This window comes from Aethina tumida, chromosome 7 (genome assembly GCF_024364675.1).
Source record: "Aethina tumida isolate Nest 87 chromosome 7, icAetTumi1.1, whole genome shotgun sequence".
Taxonomy (NCBI): Eukaryota; Metazoa; Arthropoda; class Insecta; order Coleoptera; family Nitidulidae; genus Aethina; species Aethina tumida.
The window spans coordinates 8008620-8032276 of NC_065441.1; the positions used below are offsets into that span (position 1 = coordinate 8008620).

Sequence of the window (23657 nt, forward strand, 5' to 3'; positions counted from 1 at the left end):
GTCCTATGAGTAATATATACGTGGACTCGGTATTGTAAAAAATTATTTAACATTTAACAAATCATTTATAAATGATATGTTATAAATAATTTTTATATATTGTACAACGTTGTATTTTTGTTTTAAATTTGACTACACATTTTAATAAAATTTTATTTATTTTATATTACCCAATATAATTAATTAATTAAGTCTATATTGTGAAATTATGGTAATATTATATTCATTTAGATCTTTGTGATTCTAATAATTGAAAATAATTTTTATACAAAATTGAATCATATATTCATAAATTAAAACAAATAAAATGTTCTATGTTATTTTATATCCTTTATTTATCTAAACATACATATTTGTGCAGTGTAACTGCTACCAAGGTATTCCTCAGAAAAAAACAATGAATAATTGATCTTTACATACAAGCAACAAAATGTTTAAAATTCTTACAAATTGAACCTTATATATCAACATGTTTTTTAACATTAATCCAAACACCACCTTTCACAGATAAAATTGCCCCACTAGTTGAGTTAAATTCTAAAGGATCTTGAGTCTTCTTACTCAGGCTGATATCATAATTTTCCAGGATTGACGCCAAACCAACCTTGGTTTGCATCACCCCAAATCTTAATCCTGAAATCAATAGTATAATGTAGACACAGATTTAATAAAAAAACATCTAGACATACCAATACAGATTCGGGGTCCTTCACCGAATGGTATCCAGGCGAAGGGATGTCTTTTACGTTTGTTTTCTTCTAAGAACCGATCTGGGTCGAATTTCATAGGATCAGGATAATAGTCAGGATCGCGGTGGATGCCTAATGCTGATATGGCAACACTTGTGCCCTTTTCAATTATCACATCTGTTCCGGGGATTTGATAATCTTTGGTACATTCTCTTGGTATTATTGAAATAGCTGGGTATTTTCTTAGTGTTTCTAAAATTAAAAATAATTTGTTAAATATTTAAAAATGTGTGTTTATTATAAAAAGTGTTTGTATATTTTGACTTGAATTAAACTTACCATCAACAACTCTATCCATTAGTACCATGTCTTTGACAGCTTCATATGTCAGCTTCCCATCATGCTTCTTCAGAACATCCCTAATTTCTTGACGCATTTTGTTCTGCAGATCTTTATTCAAAGCTATTTCATATAAAGCGAACGTCATTGTTGTTGATGATGTCTCAAATCCAGCAAAGAAAAACACAAAAGCTTGAGCAGCAAGTTCGTTGAATGTTATCGCACCTTCTGCCACTGTTCCATCACCGGTTAAATGCTCATCATCCGTAACTTTTCCCATATTCTTTAGTTGCAATAAAAGATGCATGAAATCTTTTCTGTATACTTTGTTTTTCTCTCTGTATTCTACGTTTTTCCTGACAACATTCATAAAGAATTCTTCGGTTTCGGGATCCGTTCTTTTAATGTTGAATAAATTAATTATACTGTGTGGCAATGCAAATATTAATAATGTTTTGAAAAATCCAACCGCTCCAGGTTTTAAACTATTCCTTCCCTTAGATGCAAAATCGTTGTCAGGATTTTTCATTGTATCACATTCCAAACCAAATGCACATGATACTATTATATCAATAGTGAAACGTTGCAGCATCTCTTTAATGTCCATTGACATACCAGATTTTGAATATTCCTCCACCATCTCCTTTAACCCCTCTCCGCATTCTGTAAGTCTACTAAACATCATCTTCATTTTGCCAGAAGTAAATGTTGGAGTTAGTTTCGTTCTTAAATTTCTCCATTTTTGACCCGATAATGAAAATAAATGAGCACTAAGAGGATCCCCCTTTTCATTGATGTAAGTTCCATGACTGTTGAAGTATTGGAAATCTTGCTGCATGATTTGTTTTACTAAATCCAAGGCAACTGGCACATAAGTTGGTGATAACAGGAAAAGACCTCCGCCATGCTTAAGTCCTTTTGCTTTAATGTTATCATACAATTCCTTCCACATTTCTCCTATGCTCTGTTGTTTAGCTACTAATTTTTTCGCATTACCCACGATGAGGACGGGATCATTGTCGTAAAGACCTTTCCTGGACCAATATCCAAGTTGCCAGTACGCGTAAATTAAAAAACTTGATATTACAGTTGCTAATAGAGCCACCGCATCCCAAAGCAGACTTGTTGTTAACAACATACTTTTACACTACCGTTGCACCGTTATAGTTGACAATCATATGTACCGTATACGATTTAATTTGATTCTGAGTTTTGGTCTGCGATAATTGTGTTTTGTAGACATGTATGACTTATCTTTTTTAATGTAGTCTAATATGATATTCATTGCCCTGTAGAAATATAATACACTGTTCTAGGAAGTGGGGATTTTTGACCAATGTGAAGTCGTGTTCACATGCAACTAAATATTTAACCTGAACTATTTCTATTATTGTGACTAGAATATTACAAATAATTTAGAAACCAGATTCATTGTAATTTTATGAATTACTGTCTGTTTTGTGTGATTTTGACAGTTTTATGTAATTTCCTCATGAGAGGAAAATGGTTTAATTTGCTTGTTAATACAAATTTTGACTAAAATGGATATAATGTTAAAATATATATTCTAATTGAAATTTTCTATTTAATTTTTGTAATAATAAATAATTATACACGTGCAATTAATTAATTGAAAAGTTTTAACTTTATATATTATCAGTATAGGTCGAAATCTTTTATTTACACTGCGTATCGAGGTCATGGGTTCAATGTAAATTGTTGTTGTTTTAAAATTACCACGAATTCCCAGCAAAAATCCCCTTTAATTTTAATTTAGTATATAAGAAGTGTAAATAATTTAAACTTCAGTGTATCCCAGAATAAGAATTATACAAGATGAAGCTCCTGTTCTTAACTTTCTTGGTCGTCTTAGTATTTAGCACCTTTGTCAATTCGGCATCAATTGGTAAGTTACTTTTTTAATTACATTTAAATTAAATTAAGCATTAGCTTTTGTTTTAAATTGTTTTAGAAGTGTTCTAAATTTCGTCATTGATTGTTTAAAACTAGTTTTGTGTCAACCCTTATTTATTTTTAGATGAAGAAGGAGGGATTTTGACCCGTGTAAGGAGAGCTGGCTGTAATGAAAGAGACTGTAAAATTGATTGCTTGAAAAATATATGGTTCAACAAAGGAAGATGTGAAAATGGAGAATGTGACTGCTATAGATAAATATTTAAATAATATATGTATATAAAGTACGCATTTTAATTTAAATAATTTGTCTAAACTGTAATATATTTGTAAGAAATTCATTTTCAATTTTTATTTTATTTATTACATTGTAACAATACCATTTTAGGATAAATAACTAATGATAATTTTGAAATAATTAATTATATGTCCGATTTGAAACTGAAATTCTACACCATGTTTAAATAATTTTAAAAAATCCTGCATAAGATTAAAAATTGAACATATACAGGAATAAAAATGAAAAATAATTAATAATTAATTTGATTAGTTATCAACATGCTTCTTAACGTTGGTCCACACGTCACCTTTCACAGACAATATAAATCCACCGGATTCATTAAATTCTAAAGGAACATGGGTCTTCTCATTTAGACTGATGTCATAATTTTCTAGGATAGATGCCAATCCAACTTTGGTTTGCATCAGTCCAAGTCTTAATCCTGAAACAAATGGAATTATGTAGTGGTAAATTTAATAAGAATACATTTAGCCATACCATTACAAGCTCTGGGGCCTTCCCCGAATGGTATCCAGGCGAAGGGATGCCTGTTGCGCTTGTTTTCTTCTAAGAATCGGTCTGGATCGAATTTTAAGGGATCAGGATAATATTCAGGATGCTTTTATCTTTGATAAGCTTGGTTTTAGAGAAAAATATGAATAAGTAGTAAAATGTAACAATTAAATGGGTGGTCTAGGGATGGTATAATTCTTACTGTCATTATGGATTAATAGTTTTGTGTGTAAATAATAATGGTCTAGTTAAAAACATGATAATGGACAATATAGAAGAAATTTATAACTAAAATCACTCATAAGATCCATTCATTATTACTCTTCATAAAAATACGTAAAATTTACACATATCATAGTTATTTATTATTAGTTATCAGACAAGTGCTTGTCAACATGGAATTGTAAGGAAATCATCTAATATTTTAACATAAACTACTTTATATTTTCAATTATTTAGCAAATTTATTTTTAAAGTTTAAATTTTGTAATTTGTAAAAAAACAAGTATATGCCAAAACAAATCTTAAAAATTACCTAGTGTATACTATGCCATCAATCATTATTTAAATATACCAAGTTCTATTCATTATTACTCGTGATAAAAGCTCATCAAATTTATACATATCATAGTCGGTTTTTGTCGTTATCAGTTAGGAATTCGAAAACATCCAATTGTGAATGTTTTTATTAATATATATTATGGAATATGTGGAAAGTATTTATCCGTAAAAAATATAAAATTAATTTTTTCTAATTTTTTACTCTAAAAACAATTTTAACAAACTTAGTCACCTGATAGAGAAAATATACTCTTGGCATGCATATACTTCATGATATTTTTTAATCCATTAATCATCAATTCAAATCAATTAGATGGAATATATTTTATGTAAGGGTTGCTAATACTGTACATATATATTTTATACAAATGACTGACAGAATTGTAGAAGAATATTATTTATCTTAAATATTAAATAAAAAATTCAATGTATTAGTGATTGTGCTCTGATGTGAATTTTTGAATTTAAATTAATAATGTTTAATTCTTTAATTAAACTCATTGAATTAATTAACAAGTTGGTCGTACATTTTGCAAACAATTTAAAATTTCTAATTAATTAATAACTCCCAAAAAATTTATCAAAAGATACTTTTAACTTATGCAACTAAATTAACACTAACAAAATTATAAATAATATTACGATATAAAAAGGTTATCTTATATATCACATACAATTATAATATATAATACAAAAAGATACCAAATTGAATTCTAAGTGATCTAATTATTAACATATAGGAAACTCGATAGTCATATTTTATTTAACAAAAATTTATATTAATTGCATTTCTCAATATTAAGCCACACATCACCGTCAACTGCCAAAACCCCCGAAGTTTTAATGTCAAATTTGATGGGAGTGGCAGTTTTATTGTTAAGTGAAAGTTTATAATTCTTAAGTATCGTCACCAAACCGACTTTAGCTTGCATAGATCCAAATCTACGTTCTGAAAAAGAAAAATAATTAGAACAAATTTAATTATTTATAGTTGTTACTAATTACCGATGCACATCCTCGGTCCTTCACCGAAGGGTATCCACGCAAATTGGTGCCTTTTCGCATTATTTTCTGGAGAAAATCTGTCGGAATCAAAAATTTCGGGATTTGGATATAACTCTGGGTCATTGTGTATTCCTAAAACAGGAATTCCGACTCTGTCACCCGATTCAAGGACCACGTCAGTTCCGGGTACTTTATATGTTTTATTGCACACTCTGTTTATGAAAGGCGCCGGCGGATATTTTCTAAGTGCCTCTGGAAGAACATGTAAGTTTAAATTAAATGCGAATAGTAAATAATAATTTTTTACCATGAAGGACTTGTTCTAAATAAGTCATATCCCTTATAGCTTCATACGTAAGTTTGTTGTCGTGTTTTTCCAAAACTGCTTCGATTTCATCCCTAATTTTCTGCTGAAGATCAGGTCGAGTTGAAAGTTCATATAAGGCAAAAGTCATTGCTGTGGAAGAGGTTTCGTATCCAGCTATAAAGAAGACGAAAGCTTGAGCTGCAAGCTCGTTGAAAGTAAGAGCACTTTCTTTATGATCACCATCATCTTTGGTCAGCTTGTCGTCGTCAAATACCTTACCGCGGTTCTTTCACTGTAAAAGCAAGTGCATAAAATCTTTCCTGTAAACATTGTTCTCTTCCCTATATTGGACATTTTTCCTAACAACATCCATGAAAAAGGTCGTGAGTTCTTTATTGAAAACTGCCATATTTAGCCACAATAGAAATTCGTGGGGAAAAGCTAACTGTGCGGCGTTCTTCAAAACTTCTATGGCATTTAAGTCGACGATTCTTCTTCCATACTTGGCAAATTCGGAATCTGGATTTTTCATGCTGTTGCATTCAATTCCAAAAACAACGGAACCTATTATATCAACCTTTGCAATGTCTTTTTGATGTTAATGGGAGTGTTATCTTTTGAATGCTGATCCACCATATCTCTTAAGCCGTGAGTACAGTCAACTAAAGTGCTGAACATCATCTTCATTTTGCCCGATGTAAATGTTGGTGTTAGTTTGGATCTAAGATTTTTCCATTTGTCATCTTTCATTGCCACCAAATGTGCACTTAATGGGTCCGCCTTTTCGTTATAGTATATGCCATGATTCATGAAATGTTGAAAATCCGTCTGCATAATTGATTTGAGAATGTTTAGATCAGTTGGTATATAAAATGGCTTAAACAGGAAGTATGCTCCTCCATGCCTTAGTCCTTTGGATTTTATGTCAAAATAAATGTCCCTGAAGAGCTCAGCAATAGTTTTTTGTTTCGTTAAAAGACTTTTTGCATTCCCGAAAGGTATTGTGACAGGAGGTGTGTATAATCCTTTTCTTGCAAAATGCGAAAACTTCCATTTCAGATACAGTATTGCTCCTGCCAAAAGGGTTACAACAAGTACAATGAGGTCATAGCCCAGATTATTCGTTATCAAAACCACATTACTGAAATAATAATTTCATTATTTTATCATAAGTAAAGGTAAAATACTCCATTATTGTATATTAATTATACATAAACTTATAAATCTTACAGATATAAACAAAAATTAAAGAATAAGTAATTCAATTCATCAATTTGAGAATAAAGCATAGTACTGTACTTACATTTATTAGTATTTGGACACAACTGTATAAACTTATTTTATAATTAAATTATCCTTATATATATAGTTATGTATAAGGATTGTCATCATGACTGAGAAAAATAAACAAATAAATATATAAATAAATGAATCCGCTATATCATCATGATTAAGTATGACATAAGGTAATCTGTCTTTTAAATAAAAAATCCTTCTAATTAATTGAATTGGGTTAAAATAAATCCAGTCTTTTTGTTAGAAAAATCGCTCAATATTAGCTCAATCTATTACGAATCAATTTTGTCTGAAATAATTTGAATACATATCTGGTCTAAGTATTTCAATTATTCATCTGGAATGGACAAATTCCAAATTTTATAAAATATCGAGATTGGTCGACGTTTATTGGAACTATTTCCAACTAGAGATATGGAAACAATGATCACGAAAGCTTTAACCTTTTCAATGAATATTAATAAATCTGTGACAAAATTAAAAATAACTTCTGCAAGGTGCATCTTGCATTGTAAATACAATACGTGCAACATGCTTATACATGTTACATGTGTCACCTATATGTTTATTAATTTTTATGCAGTTTTAGTCTATGGAAAATTTATGGCTATCACAAAGATATTATTGTTACCAAAGATATTATTTTTTTTCGTTTCGAGACTAATAGTCTGGCTTTGAAATTTGAGTTTATAAATAAGTATACCTTTGAATAAGAGTATTTATTTTCATTTTTTTTACTTTCATCGTTATTTTATTCTATACCATAATACAATAAATATATTATTATTATTATATATCTCCCCCATCTAGATTTTGTAAGAAATATACATTCATATAGATTTTCTTAACAAGAAATCAATCTAAAATTTTAATTGTATAGGTATCAGTTCCTCATCAGGCTTTTGAATAAAATTGAGATAAAAGCTCTATTTTTTAAATATATTGGACTAGCAAGATGTGACAGAATATAAATTTTTGTAAACATTATTGAAAGACTTACCAGCAAAGCAAACTGTTGTGTAGACTCATCTTTTAAATTATTTTTTTATTTATTCTGTCCCAAAGCTAGTATATAAACATATTCTTAATAGACATCCATAAAATATATATTTTTTAAGAAAAACAATGAATTCCGCTTTGACAAAAAATAAAATAGTTTTAATATGATAGGAATATAATATTTATTATCTATTATACTACAGCCTTATGCTGATAACAATTCATTTTATTTGTATTAATGCTTTGTTCTAGATACTAGTAACTAGAAAAATGCCAAATAATAAATACGATGCAAAATCACACAGTCATGATATTTATTATTTTCTGAGATAAAATGATATTGACGTTGTTTATTCTTTAAAGAATTTTAAAATAAGTTAAGATATTAAGAAGTGCATCAAAATATTCAAGCTTCAACTTGTTACATGTAACATACCATTAAGTAAGTAGCATTTTTCAACCTTCGATAGTATGGTTTGTCAAATTTAACTAAAAAATAGATTTTGGTCCAATAATAATATCATGAGGAACATATGTAATTATCAGTGAGAAGAATCCATCCTTTTAGATCTAGATCATTTTTAAATTACTACTTTTACAAGATCTCTTATCTTTTTGAACATTATTTACATATAAGCAGATGATCACATTTGTTCACCTATTGATTTTTCACCACACGATTATTTGGTTGATACTTCATTGATAGAAATAAATTAAACAGATATTTTATCACATATAAAATTTAATAATACATAAACAAGAATATTATTTTACAACAAAATATAATTAATTACATCTTTCAACATTAAGCCACACGTTACCATCAACTGCCAAGACACCCAAAGATTTAGTATCAAATTTAATAGGAGTAGCAGTTTTGTTGCTAAGAGAAACTTTATAGTTTTTAAGTATTGTTACCAAACCCACTTTAGCTTGCATAGTTCCAAATCTAAGTCCTGAAAAGAAAGAATAATTAGAATAGATTTAATAATTTATGGTGCTAATCATTACCGATGCAGACTCTCGGCCCTTCACCGAAAGGTATCCAAGAAAATTGGTGTCTTTTCGCTTTATTTTCCGGAGAAAATCTATCGGGATCAAAAATTTCGGGATTAGGATAATATTCTGGATCATTGTGTATAGCTAAGACGGGAATCGCCACCATACTGCCTTTTTCAATGACAAAATCAGTTCCGGGTACTTTATAAGTTTTGTTACAAGCTCTTGGTAAGAATGGCACCGGTGGATATTTTCTAAGGGACTCTGAAAATGATCGTTTAAGAATTATTTAAATAAAATAAAATTTATTAATATTCACCATGAAGAACTTGTTCCAAATAAGTCATATCCTTTATAGCTTCATATGTAAGTTTGTCGTCGTGTTTCTCCAAAACATCATGAATTTCGTCTCTAATTTTCTGCTGAATGTCAGGACGAGTTGAAAGTTCATACAAAGCAAAAGTCATTGCTGTAGAAGAAGTTTCGTATCCAGCAACAAAAAAGACGAAGGCCTGGGCTGCAAGTTCATTGAAAGTTAACGCACTTTCTTTATCATCTCCAGCATCCTTCGTCAGTTTCTCGTCGTCAAATATTTTACCACGGTTCTTCAGTTGTAACAGCAAATGCATAAAATCTTTTCTGTAAACATTGTTTTGTTCTCTGTAATTAACATTTTTCCTAACAACATCCATGAAAAATGACGTGACCTCCCTATTGAAAACTTCAATATTTAGCCATCTGAGAATCGAGTGGGGAAGAGCAGCTCGGGCAAATCCTTTAATAACTTCTGAGGAGTCTAATTCAAATATTCGTCTTCCGTATTTAGCAAACTCGGAGTCTGGGTTTTTCATACTGTTGCATTCGATTCCAAAGGCAACTGAACCAATTATGTCAATTGTGAACCGTTGCAAGGTTTTTTTTATATTAATGGGCGTGTTGTCTTGTGAATGTTGATCTATCATGTCCTTCAATCCGTTGGTACATTCAGCTAATGTGTTGAACATCATCTTCATTTTGCCAGAAGTAAATGTCGGAGTTAACTTGGCTCGAAGATTTTTCCATTTATCATTTTCCAATGAAAATAAATGTGCACTTAAAGGATCCCCTTTTTCATTAAAGTAGACGCCATGGTTCATAAAGTGTTGAAAGTCGTTTTGCATAATTGATTTGAGAATGTCTAGATCAACTGGAACGTAAAAAGGCTTGAACAAGAAAAATGCCCCTCCATGCTTTAGTCCTCTGGATTTTATGTCAAAATAAATGTCTTTGAACAACTCAGCACCAATTTGTTGTTTCATGAAAACACTTTTTGCATTTCCAAAGGGTATCGTAGCGGGAGGTGCGTATAAACCTTTTCTTGCGAAATAGGAGTACTTCCATTTTAGATATATCACTGCTCCAGAGATTAAGGTGACAACAAGTGCAATGAGGTCATATGCTAGGCTATTTGTAATCAAAACCATCTTTCTGAAATAATGATAGATTTTATTAGATTCTTAATTATGTACAAACAATAAACATAACATTTTTTTAATATTAAGAATGTGAAAAAGTAACTCATCTAGGTAGGATTAATATCCATCTTAATAAAGTGGATTTGAGTGTTATCAGCAGAATCAAGATATGATAACATATCATCACATATTTCTTTTAAATTTAGTCGCACTTTTTATTGAAAATATTTTAAAATTAATAACATAAATAACACGACCTTCGGGGGACCACAGAAGCTCATAGACGAATAAATATTATGCGTCTACATACAAACAGTTGGTGTAAATAATAAATTCAGTTATTTGTGAATATTAAGTTTTCAGGTTCAGATGTAAGTGTAACTTCTTACTTCAATTTAATTTACGTTTAATCTGAATAAATATTGTACTTTGACCTTGGTTAGATTATATGGAGTCAGTGAATAAATTTCGTCATTCATTTAAATTAATATGCAAATTTAAATTATAATTACAATTAAAAAAAAACTATAGCCTCAATTCAGTACTTACATTTATATGTATTGCAACTTCACCTTTATCTTGTCTACTAATTTTTAATATTTATATGCGTATATATATAAATACCAGTATTGTCATGATGACTGAGAATATGCTACATCATCCTTACCGAACGAAACAACTGTTCCTTAAAGAAAGATTGAATTGATTACAATTATTTATAAATTTGATGCTTTCTCCATTGTATTTATAATATATATTACATTCAAAAACATGGTAATTTTTATTTACAAAGTTGGATATTTTGAGCATTGCATCATTTTAAAATAATTTAATTCTTTTTAGAGCAATATGGATGTGTCCTTATTTATTTTAAAAAATATATAAGAGTAAAACCATACATCTGCGGCCAATGACTCTCAATATAACGAGCCCTATTAAGGCTATATCAAATAAAAGAATACAAACTTTGATGGCCACTAAATAGTTGCATGCTTGATATTATAATAGGATAATTCAAAATATTAAAGTAATAAAGTTTGCTCATGTGTAAAAAATGTTTTTGAGGCTTTGAAAGTAGTATTTATTGTAACGAATTCAATTTATTCAACGATTAGTTGAAGGCAATTGAAGCTGATACAGATCAACACACATCAGAAGTGGAAAGGTCAAATCAACCATTGTTTCCACCTTAATTGAATTAGGAAGGGAAATTTCTCAATTGGATTGTCACTTACTACGGAATATGGATTTTATAGAGCAACAGTTGTTGGACCACGACGAAACTTCTCGTAACTTGGCAAAAAATGAAAAAAAAAAAGAAAAATTGTTGTGACCATGCAAAACTATTATAACAGAGTATTCCCAACAAATTTTCCACCATCTAAACACTACGCATTCACCATATTCCCTAAACCTATTGTCAACAGATGATCTAGTGGCTTCCAAAACACTAACTGAAACTTGAACTTGAAAATAAAAATTAATAAAATCCAAAATGAAATTCCAGTGACAAAAAACTCATTATATTATATTTCACTACACAAACAAGTAAAAGCATTGAAAGTTATTAGTGAATATAAATAATTTTTTTATAAAGTTTCTCCTCAAGATCTTCATATCACAACCTTTAATCCTAAAACTAACCTTCAGTTGGTTAATCTCAAACCACCGTGACCTTACCTTAAAATGTTTTTTATATCTCTCATAAAATCCAGCTATAGTAGGTAACTAAAGTGAAACTGTAAAATTTTTTCGATGTGGTATATATATATATACCGTATCAAAAATGATGAACGTGTCTACTCGCATATTGAGACGGAACATCAATACCCCTTTGTAAACAAAAAGGAAAGATATACATGCAATTATGTGGGCGGGCCGAACTGACTGGAGGGGATCATTTGGTTTTGTTGCGTTTAGCATGCGGTTCGTCTCCGCAGACATTGTTTTTAGTATATTTTATTTAATTTTTGGGATACATTTTTATTTTGAAAAAAGTAGTTTATTTTTAGAATACATATTTTTGTTTTTGATACACCCTCAAAAAATATTTCATTTTACAGATTGAAAATTATACAAAGTTACGGAATTTAAATGGAGCATCCGAAGAACTCGAACTACATCCCTACACATACGGAGAGTTACTAAATGCATTCGCAAAGATTAATTTACATTGTGCGCCGACGCGCACCAGCACGGCGCATTGTCTCTGAGAGTAGGGATTCTTACTACCGGGCAAAACTTTACTCTCTTTGTCGTGCATCCATCTCTTACAACATCCAGACACGAAGAGCATTTTTCGTACTGTATATATATATATATATATATATATATATATATATATATATATGAGTAGGAATGAGACAATTATTGGACAAATGAAATATTGAAATATACTACAAGAAATGTTTTTATTAAAACTAAATTATGTCTTGTACCTGTTTAATGGCAAAAATTCGTTGTGTATTTATTTATTAGATAAGTATTTAACTAAAAATAACTTTCATACTTTTAATAAATTTGATTTGAATGTTATTTATCATTGATAAGTTATCATATTTTCTTTGTATGTATTACATTTATTTATTTACGTTTGTGATCTTTGTATCCATTGTTGGTGTTATTTAATTTTCAATACAGAATAGTGCACGAAATACTAGTTTAAGAATTAATTGATTTATTTTTTGTGAAAGATATAAAAGTAACATAAATATTAATTGAAAAATATAATAAATTTAATTAATTACATTTTTCAATATTAACCCATACATTACCGTCCACTGCCAAAATACCTAAAGATTTTTTATCAAATTTAATAGGTGTGATAGTTTTGTGGTTAAGCGAAACTTTATAGTTTTTAAATATAGTTACCAAACCTACTTTAGCTTGCATAGTTCCAAATCTGAGACCTGCAGAAGTATCTTAATTAGAAGGGATTAGTACATTTAAGATTTTTATCATTACCGATACAGATTCTTGGTCCTTCACCGAAAGGTAACCACGAAAATTGATGCCTTTTCGCCTTATTTTCTGGGGAAAACCTATCGGGATCAAACGTTTCAGGATTAGGATAGAATTCTGGATCGTTATGTATTCCTAAAATAGGAATACCGACCATGGTGCCTTTCTCAATGGTAAAGTTAGTTCCTGGTACTTTATATATTTTATTACATACTCTTGGTAAGAAAGGCAAAGGTGGATATTTTCTAAGGGACTCTGAAAATCATCGTATGATAATTAATAAAAAACGATTGATAAATATTTTTTACCATGAAGAACTTGTTCCAAATATGTCATATCCTTTATAGCTTCATACGTAAGTTTGTTGTCGTGCTTTTCCAAAACTTCATGGATTTCATTTCTAATTTTCTGTTGAAGGTCGGGACGTGTTGAAAGTTCATATAATGCGAAAGTCATTGCAGTAGAAGAGGTTTCGTAGCCAGCTAGAAAGAATACGAAAGCTTGAGCTGCGAGTTCGTTGAATGTTAGAGCACTTTCTTTAACGCCTCCAGCATCATCAGTCAATTTCTCATCGTCAAAAACTTTGCCGCGGTTCTTTAACTGTAACAGCAAATGCATAAAATCTTTCCTGTATATATTATTCTCTTCACGATATTTGACATTTTTCTTAACAACATCCATGAAAAATGTTGTGACCTCCTTATTGAAAATTGTAATATTCAACCACAAAAGAAATTTATGAGGCAAGGCAAGTTGGAGAGAGGCCTTAAAAGTTTCTATAGGATTTAATTCGAAGATTCGTCTACCGTATTTGGCGAACTGTGAATCTGGATTTTTCATGGTGTTACATTCAATTCCAAAAGCTACTGATCCAATTATGTCAATGGTGAACCTTTGCAGAGTCTCTTTGATGTTAATTGGTGTGTCGCCTTGTGAATATTGATCCAGCATATCCTTTAATCCATTAGTACATTCTACTAATGTGTTGAACATCATCTTCATTTTGCCCGAAGTGAATGTCGGTGTAAGCTTGGATCTAAGATTCTTCCATTTATCATCTTCCAGTGCGAATAAGTGTGCACTTAACGGATCCCCTTTTTCATTAATAAAAACACCGTGATTCATGAAATGTTGGAAGTCCGTCTGCATAATTGATTTGATAATATCCAAATCAACTGGGACATAAATTGGTTTAAACAAGAAATATGCTCCTCCATGTTTTAGCCCTCTGGACTTAATGTCAAAATAAATGTCTTTGAACAACTCGGCTCCAATTTGTTGTTTAGAGAAAACGGTTTTTGAATTTCCAAAGGGTATAGTTGTGGCCGGTGAGTATAAACCTTTTCTGGCGAAATAAGTGAATCTCCATTTTAGATATATAATTGCTCCTGCCAAGAGAGTTGCAACAAGTGCAATACAGTCGCACACCAGACTGTTCGTAATCAGAACCATTCTTCTGAAACAAACATTCTAAGGTTTAAAGTGATACAATTATCAAAGGTAAAATTTTATATAAACATATTTGCAGTGGATATAATTTTCGGGGTCACACGCAGGAAGGTTAAAAGTAAATCTACTTCACTATTGTTTCGGTGGTTTAATATACCTATATCATAGCTTATACATAAAAATACCAAATGTCTTTATTTTAGTGTAATACATACCTAATATAAGAAGTAGTTCTCTGTAGATATAATATGTGTCAGGATACTTATATTATTTTGGCAAAATCTCGTTATGGGACTGGTGTTTTATGTAATTTTAATGTTTGTTCTTTTTTTTTAATATTAAATGTCATATTATGTAACCTTGGATAGTTATACCTAGTTAATAGATGATATTTTTCTGTAATTTAATATACATACCTAATTTTATTTTTTTCTAAGAAAACTAATTCGGCACTTACCATTAATTTGAATTAATACTTTATATTACAGTAGTAGTAATATTATTATGATGACATAATATCATCGTAATTATATAAGTACAGCGGAACTGTATATACAACAAGACTTGGCATTAATATTGCAACAAAATAAAATTGTGTTATAAAGTATTTATTTTTAGGCAATATGTATACCACATATTTATTAAAAAATAAAAAATATTATATGTATTTATAGTACCATATGAGTACCGAAACACGGTACACCCAATAGAGCGAGTTCGTGGATGAATAGACAACCGGGTTTGCGTTTTACATTAATTTATTTCATTGAACTTACTGGACGGACTACCTTTTTGGTAATTAAAATAAGTAGACTTTTCTTTCGTTACTTTTAGTTTATTAATTATAATTATTGTTAGTATAACTGCTTTTGATTTTCTTCTGTAATAAATGGAGAGTTTAATAATAGTAAAAATGCAATTCTTTGCCATTAAAATTTTAATATAATATTCAGTACGCAATATATTTAAGTAATTTTGCCTTATTTTCTAGAAAAAATCAAATCCAATTCTTATTAGTAGTTATCTGTGCTCATATTAATATTAATTTAATTTTTGTTACGAATAACGAAATTACACCATCAAGTTTTCAGGTAATTGTACTCATTTATTTATTATTCATCGATTTTATTTGTTTAATATGTTGGTTATTGGCAAATTATGTACAGACTTAATTTAAAATATGTAAAAATAAATGCAAAACATAGATTCTTACTTATATAAAACGTATACATATCAAGCTTAATTAGTTATATTTTTTAACGTTAAGCCATACGCCACCATCAACTGACAAGACACCCGAAGATTTAGGATCGAATTTAATGGGTGTGGAAGTTTTATTGTTAAGAGAAATTTCATAGTCCTTAAGTATCGTTATTAAGCCGACTTTCGCTTGCAGGGTACCGAATCTAAGTCCTAAAAAAGAAAATTTAATTAAAATTGATTAGTAATTAAGGACATTTTTATTACCGATACAAGTTCTCGGTCCTTCACCGAAGGGTATCCATGCAAATGGATGTCTTTTCATCTGATTTTCTGGAGAAAATCTTTCTGGGTCAAACTTTTCTGGATTAGGATAATATTCTGGATCATTATGTATTCCTAAAATAGGAATACCCACCATAGTGCCCTTATCAATGACCACTTCAGTTCCGGGTACTTTATATGTTTTGTTGCATACTCTTGGTAATAATGGCACCGGAGGATATTTTCTAAGGGTCTCTGAAAGTGGTCGTGTAGGTAATAATAAAATATATATTAAGTAAATTTTTTTTACCATGAAGAATTTGCTCTAAATATGTCATATCCTTTATAGCTTCATACGTAAGTTTGTTGCCGTACTTCTCCAAAACTTCATGAATTTCGTCTTTAATTTTTTCCTGAAGATCAGGACGCATTGAAAGTTCATATAAAGCAAAAGTCATTGCTGTAGAAGAGGTTTCGTAGCCAGCAAAAAAGAATACGAAAGCTTGAGCAGCAAGTTCGTTGAATGTTATGGCACCTTCTTTAACATCCCCAGAATCATTTGTTAGTTTCCCATCGTCAAAGACTTTTCCGCGGTTTTTCAGCTGTAACAACAAATGCATAAAATCTTTCCTGTAAATATTGTTTTCTTCCCTATAGTTGACATTTTTCCTAATAACATCCATGAAAAATGTCGTCACCTCCTTATTGAAAAACGTAATATTCAACCACAGGAGAAATTTGTGAGGAAGAGCAAAAGTGGCAATGCCTTTAATAACTTCAAGAGGAGTTAAGTCGAAGATTCGTCTTCCGTATTTGGCAAATTCTGAATCTGGGTTCTTCATTGTGTTGCATTCAATTCCAAAAGCAACTGATCCAATTATATCAATGGTGAACCTTTGCAATGTCTCTTTGATATTAATTGGTATGTCGCTTTGTGATTATTGATCCATCATATCTTTTAATCCATTGGTACATTCAACTAAAGTGTTAAACGTCATCTTCAGTTTGCCAGAAGTAAATGTCGGAGACAATTTGGCTCTAAGGTTTTTCCATCTTTCATTTTCCAGTGCTAATAAATGTGCACTTAATGGATCCCCCTCTTCGTTAACATAAAATCCATGGTTCATGAAATGTTGGAAGTCCGTCAGCATAATTGATTTGAGAATATCTAGATCAACTGGAACATAAAAGGGCTTAATCACGAAATATGCTCCTCCATGCTTCAATCCTTTGGATTTTATATCAGTATAAATGTCTTTGAATAGCTCTGGAATAGCTTGTCGTTCCGTGAAAACCTTTTTTAAGTTTCCGAAAGGTAATTTGGCGGGTGGTGAGTATAAACCTTTTCTTTCGAAGTACGAGAATTTCCATTTGAGATATATAATTACTCCTGTCAAGATGGTTACAATAAGTGCTATAAGATCAAATCCGAGGCTGTTCGTAATTAAAACCATTATTCTGAAAAAATTGATTACTTTAATGAATTACGTATTTTTTAAAATAAAATAATAGCAACAATGCAACATGAATACATTTATGAGAAGGTGGAGTAAGGAGAGGAGAGCAATAAGAGAGAAAAATAAATTTTACTTCAAGGAGTGTGAAGAATTTACTATTTAAATTTTTAAAAATCTCAACATTAAAAGTAACAAATATTTATTTTAATAATACCACAGATATTAATGGATATTTATAAATTTGCACAGCTGTTTAGTAATCGAATATTGGTGCATTTAGTATAATTTATTAGTGACGGGCGATTATGAGTGATATAATCGAAATATATCGATTATGGCCGATCACTCGGTCATTCGATTATTCCAAACGATTATGAATGATATCTCGAAAACTCGAATCTGCGCATGATTCTAAAGGATAATCGAAATATTTCGAAAAACCGAGTGATGAAATATTTCGGATGAACGAATGATTTGTATCACGCTTCTGCGCATTTTTGTTGAACATGAAAGCAACACTGCCAAGTTGACATTGTTATTTAAGTCTTCAGAAAAATTAATTTGCACTGAATTTATATTTTGATCTTAGTTATCCCAAATAAATTTATGTGGTAAAGTGATCTATGATTTATAGTCTAAATATTTCGATTATCATTCAATATCTAAATTTTGGCACAATACGCTTCTTGACAACGTTGCATATAAACGACCGAATATAGAAACACACCTAAATAAATAATATATAGTAAATAATATTTGATTTTTTATATTCATAACCTTCAGTACAGTTAAAACATGCATAAATATTAAAAATTTACAGAATCGAATAATCGAAATACTACATCATTCATTGGAAATATTTTGTCACTCATTAGTTCGAAATGTGCGCAGACAACTCGATGTCTGTATGAGATATGAAGTATTTTGTCATTCATAATCGATCATTCGAATGATCATTCGATTATTTGTATCGATTATTTCGAATCATTCGATTATTGAAATATATCGATTATGCCCAACACTATAATTTATATTTGAATTATTATTTTATAAATAGGAAAACTAGATTAAATTATTTACTCACGATTTTTGTATTGATCTGTACCTATACATATATTTACTTTAACTACTATTTTTGTAATTGAGCTATCTGTATATATTTATCATTATTATGATGTATCATCGTGACTGTGTCATATCATTGCAATAAAGTATCATCCGAGTAAAGGCGAAGTGTACCCGTACGCGCCCGAAGTTCGCGTGTTCCCATTCAAAATTATCGCGCGAAAGGTAGAACGGCTCGTTATTTAAGGTTTATATTTCGGGAGCCCGCTTGCTAGTAATTAAGTGTTGCCAACTGTTAAACATGTGGATTCTAGTCAATAGTAGTTCTGAAATCATTCGTAATGCAACTTAACATAAATTTAATAAACAAATATAAATAGAGATTAATTTCGACGGTGTATATTTAAGGGATTGTAAGTACTACTTTGAACAAACTGTTTGACAATAGTTGTCAATGAATAATATACGCAACTTAAAATGTTTTTAAGAGCGGCAGTTACTAGAAAAGGAATCGCAATTTGTGCGCCGCCACAAAATCAAATAAACATTCAGTTTGTGCGCAATTTTTTTTGTATGCAACAGGACCGCATTTGAGATATATATATATATATATATATATATATATAAATATATATATATATATATATAACAAGATACATGAAATATATTGTAAATTAATTAATGTAATAAATAATTCAAATATACTATTTGTTTAAAAGTTTAAATACGACACAAAAATTCATATAATACAGTAATATATATTAAAAATACAATAATATATACAGTTTAAACTTTTTATTTATTTATTTTTTGTCGTATGGTTAATTGTTAACCAATCACATTTTATCATATAAACAAATATAATAAATACGATACACAATAGTAGTTTTGATTAATCATTAGTACATAATCAAATATAAATAGAAATTAATCTCGATGTCACAGATGTATGTGTTAGGTTAGGTTAGGTTGGTTAGGTTAGGTTAGGTTAGAATTTGTTGTACAAACATGATAGAAAATGACCTAAGTTTGACCATTATTGTTGTTATTAAAGAATATTATGACTTCGAAACTATGTCATGTCATAGATCAAACATTTATTAATGCACGCCCAAAATGTGAAATAGATTAATTGCAAAGTTTTTGAGATTTGTCCCAAGTCGTCGACGGTGTTTGTATAGAGAATTTAACACAAGGAGACGCCGCTCTTAAAGTTTAAAATTTTATTTATTATAATCACATGACATTCTATGAAGAAACATGTGTGTTAATAGTTATTAATTGACAAAATTTTTTCATGTATATAAAGTAAAACATTCATTACAATGCTAATAAGAATACTCAAAATAATTTTGTAAGGTTTAATGGTACAATCCATAAAATAAAGAATATGTTTCTATCCATAATTAAAAAGGTTAAACTGCTCCTATTTTCCGTTAAAAACAAAGAACATAATCCAAAATGTTCCACATTTTTGGATAATTTTAAAACAGGTAACAAATATCAATTAACTTTTTAATTTAATATATCCTGAATATACGATAATAGTAGTCATATATTTTAATTTTATATGCGTTTGTTGTATCACATATATTTACAAGACTGTGTGTAATTTTTAATATTATATTTTAATGTTCGAATTTAATTGCATAGTTTTTTAAAATGAATATTAATTTTGATTAATTTGATAGATTTGAAAATTGATAATATAAGATATAAACAAAATAACAGAGAAAAATTCACGACAATTGTGACATAAAATTACTTGGTTACGTTGTGTTGTTAAGAACTAATTTGTTTCAAAATTTGAAAAATAAAACACTTTATAATAATAAAGACAAATTTATTTATAAAATTTCACAGTTTGTAGATAATGTTTTAAAAGTATTCAAGTTCAATATTTCTTTATTAAAATTATTATTATTATTTAAAAAACTTCATAAACCGTGTCATCAATTTAACGAAGATTCTTCCTTTGTTGACATAAACAATACTTAATTTTTATTATGTACTCGAAGATGACTATAAGTCCTGTAACAAATGTAAAATCATATACATTCAAATAAATTGATGAATCTAATTAAATTATAAAATTGTTTATCATATCTAATTTAGAAATTTGAAAAAGTACTATATACTTTTTAAGGTTACCTAAATTAATAACCCTGTACCTACTCCAAAACAGATTTATATCTACTTCGCATATTACAAAATACCTACTCATTTCCACCAGAGTTACCAAGATAAATTTGTATATTCTACGGTTTGCTATACTGGAGACGCAGTTTTTAGTCGACAGCCCCGGTCCAAATCCCTCGAGCCGCTGTACGCCCGAAGGCATGGCGCGGTCGGCTTTCGGATGCCTTCGCATTTATTCGTCTAAAGTCGAGACTTAAGCGAACGATATGGACCCGTTTCGGGAGTGCAATCGCATAAATGTTTACTTGAATAAATGTGGGTCCGAGTAAAAACGAAAGCTTCCGAGAGCCGCTGCGCATTGGCTTCGTGTGTACAGCGGCTCAGACTGCGGCTAACGACAGGAAGAGGTTTTAAATTCTACATATTTATTTATTATTTTATATTAAAGTTGCGAATTTTATAAATGATATAAAATTACAAAGTATCATGATAACACAACTTATTAATAATTTACATATAGAAATCATATATTGGAATTAAAAAAATATTGAGTTACACACATATTTATTATTATATACTATACTTTGTTGTCACAGTGCTGATTTATTTCCAATATATATAACGAAAAATAACATTCTCAAACATATTTTTCAACATTAAGCCATATGTTACCATCAACTGCTAAAACGCCGAAAGATTTTGTATCAAATTTAATAGGGTTAGGAGTTTCATTGTTAAGTGAAACTTTGTAGTTCTTAAGTAAAGTTATTAAACCAATTTTAGCTTGCAAAGTTCCAAATCGAAGTCCTGTAAATAAACATTAATTAGAATAGATTAAAAATAAAAGGCACATTTTAATACCTATGCAGATCCGTGGTCCTTCACCGAAAGGTATCCATGCCAATTGATGTCTTTTTGCCTTATTGTCCGAAGAAAATCTGTCGGGATCAAAATTTTCGGGATTAGGATAGATTTCCGGATCATTGTGTATCCCTAAAACAGGAATGGCAACCATGGTGCCTTTTTCAATTACCACATCAGTTCCGGGTACTTTATATGTTTTGTTGCATACTCTTGGTATGAAAGGCGCTGGAGGATATTTTCTAAGTGACTCTGAAAATAATCATAAAAAAATTAATTAAATACATTTAATACTATATTTACCATGAATGACTTGTTCTAAATATGTCATATCTTTTACTGCTTCATACGTAAGTTTGTTGTCGTGTTTTTCCAAAACTTCATGGATTTCGTCTCTAATTTTCTGCTGAATATCAGGACGAGTTGAAAGTTCATATAATGCAAAAGTCATTGCTGTAGAAGAAGTTTCGTATCCAGCTATAAAGAAGACGAAAGCTTGAGCCGCGAGTTCATTGAATGTTAGGGCATCTTCTTTAATATCTCCAGCATCATTTGTTAATTTCTCATCATCATACACCTTTCCGCGATTCTTCAGTTGTAACAGCAAATGCATAAAATCTTTTCTGTAAATGTTGTTTTTCTCCCTGTAATTTACATTTTTCTTAACAACATCCATGAAAAATGACGTGGCTTCTTTGTTGAAAACCTTAAAATTCAGCCATAAGAGAAGTTTGTGGGGGAAGGCTAATTGAGCGATGTTCTTAATGGCTTCAGTTGTATTTAATTCGAAGACTCGTCTTCCGTATTTAACAAATTCTGAATGAGGATTCTTCATACTGTTGCACTCAATTCCAAAAGCAACTGAACCAATTATATCAATGGTAAACCTTTGCAACGTCTCTTTGATGTTAATTGGCGTGTTGTCTTGCGAATGTTCGTTCAGCATGTCTTTTAATCCAGCAGTACATTCAACTAATGTGTTGAACATCATCTTTATTTTACTTGAAGTAAAAGTCGGCGTTAGCTTCGCACGAAGATTCTTCCATTTTTCATTTTCTATCGAGAATAAATTTGCACTTAATGGGTCGCCTTCTTCATTAGAAAATACGCCATGATTCATAAAGTGTTGGAAATCAGTCTGCATAATTGATTTCATAATGTTGAGATCAGCCGGAATATAAAATGGCTGTAACAAGAAATATGCTCCTCCATGCCTTAGTCCTCTGGATTTTATGTCAAAATAAATATCCCTGAACAACTCAGCTGAAGTGTGTTGTCTTGTGAAGACACTTTTGGAGTTTCCGAATGGAAACGTGGTAGGAGGTGCGTATAAACCTCTTCTTGTGAAGTATGAGAACTTCCACTTCAAGTATATTGTTAGACCTGCCAAGAGGGTTACAATAAGCGCAACGAGGTCATAGCCCAGACTATTTGTTATCAATATCATCTGTAGTAAAAATTGTTTTTATTAATTTCATTGGAAAGACATAAAAATGAACACATCTGTATTGAAATAAGATGCATTTTAATATGTTTGGGACGGAAATTATCAGTGCAAACGAAATATCAAAACATATAATTATAAAAGTATACGTAACGCAAATAAGTGGGTTGTGACGTATACTTAGTTTAATATACTTAACACACTATAAGCGGGTCGGGTAAAAATACCCGTCTGGAGAACTGTTGATTATTAGCGGGCCGGGTAATTTTTACCTTTTTGAATATACTTACTTTAAAAGCGGGGTGAGATAATTTTACTCTATTGGTTTACATACAGAACTGAAAGCATTATCTCTTATTTTTTGTTATCATTCAACAACTTACTTTGGACTGTGTTTCTACCCGCCTATAGTGTGTTAAGATTATTGTAATGAGATTAGTCCAAAATAATCTCGAATGTTA

General features: G+C 30.1%; 4 protein-coding genes and 1 long non-coding RNA gene across 5 annotated transcripts; 1 reads left to right on the top strand and 4 right to left on the bottom strand.

Moving 5' to 3' along the window:
* Positions 1-457: 457 nt before the first annotated feature.
* LOC109595249 (uncharacterized) lies at positions 458-10365 on the bottom strand. Its single transcript, XM_049969931.1, has 14 exons — positions 9222-10365; positions 8915-9166; positions 8698-8859; positions 8340-8392; positions 6242-6436; positions 5937-6185; positions 5609-5894; positions 5302-5553; positions 5111-5245; positions 3721-3801; positions 3501-3664; positions 1029-2175; positions 690-941; positions 458-633 (listed from the first exon to the last, which is right to left on the bottom strand). The coding sequence occupies exons 1-14, from the start codon at positions 10363-10365 to the stop codon at positions 458-460; spliced, it is 4548 nt and encodes a 1515-aa protein (XP_049825888.1).
* On the top strand, positions 2774-3281 carry LOC126266262 (uncharacterized). The gene is made up of 2 exons (XR_007548698.1): positions 2774-2934; positions 3067-3281. It is a non-coding gene; the product is annotated as an uncharacterized LOC126266262 (long non-coding RNA).
* Positions 10366-13016: 2651 nt separating the features above from the next.
* LOC126266185 (cytochrome P450 6a8-like) lies at positions 13017-14773 on the bottom strand. Its single transcript, XM_049969518.1, has 3 exons — positions 13626-14773; positions 13321-13572; positions 13017-13265 (listed from the first exon to the last, which is right to left on the bottom strand). Exons 1-3 carry the CDS (start codon positions 14767-14769, stop codon positions 13096-13098), a joined length of 1566 nt encoding a protein of 521 aa, XP_049825475.1. The 5' UTR covers positions 14770-14773; the 3' UTR covers positions 13017-13095.
* A 1077-nt stretch (positions 14774-15850) lies between these two features.
* Positions 15851-18884, bottom strand: LOC109595259 (cytochrome P450 6a2). Its single transcript, XM_020010570.2, is given in 4 exon segments — positions 15851-16179; positions 16234-16485; positions 16541-17688; positions 18772-18884. Coding segments are annotated over 4 exon segments (1599 nt in total). The 5' UTR covers positions 18801-18884; the 3' UTR covers positions 15851-16009.
* A 2604-nt stretch (positions 18885-21488) lies between these two features.
* On the bottom strand, positions 21489-23199 carry LOC109595251 (cytochrome P450 6a8-like). Its single transcript, XM_049969520.1, has 3 exons — positions 22056-23199; positions 21753-22004; positions 21489-21698 (listed from the first exon to the last, which is right to left on the bottom strand). Exons 1-3 carry the CDS (start codon positions 23197-23199, stop codon positions 21529-21531), a joined length of 1566 nt encoding a protein of 521 aa, XP_049825477.1. The 3' UTR covers positions 21489-21528.
* Between the last annotated feature and the right edge of the window lie 458 nt (positions 23200-23657).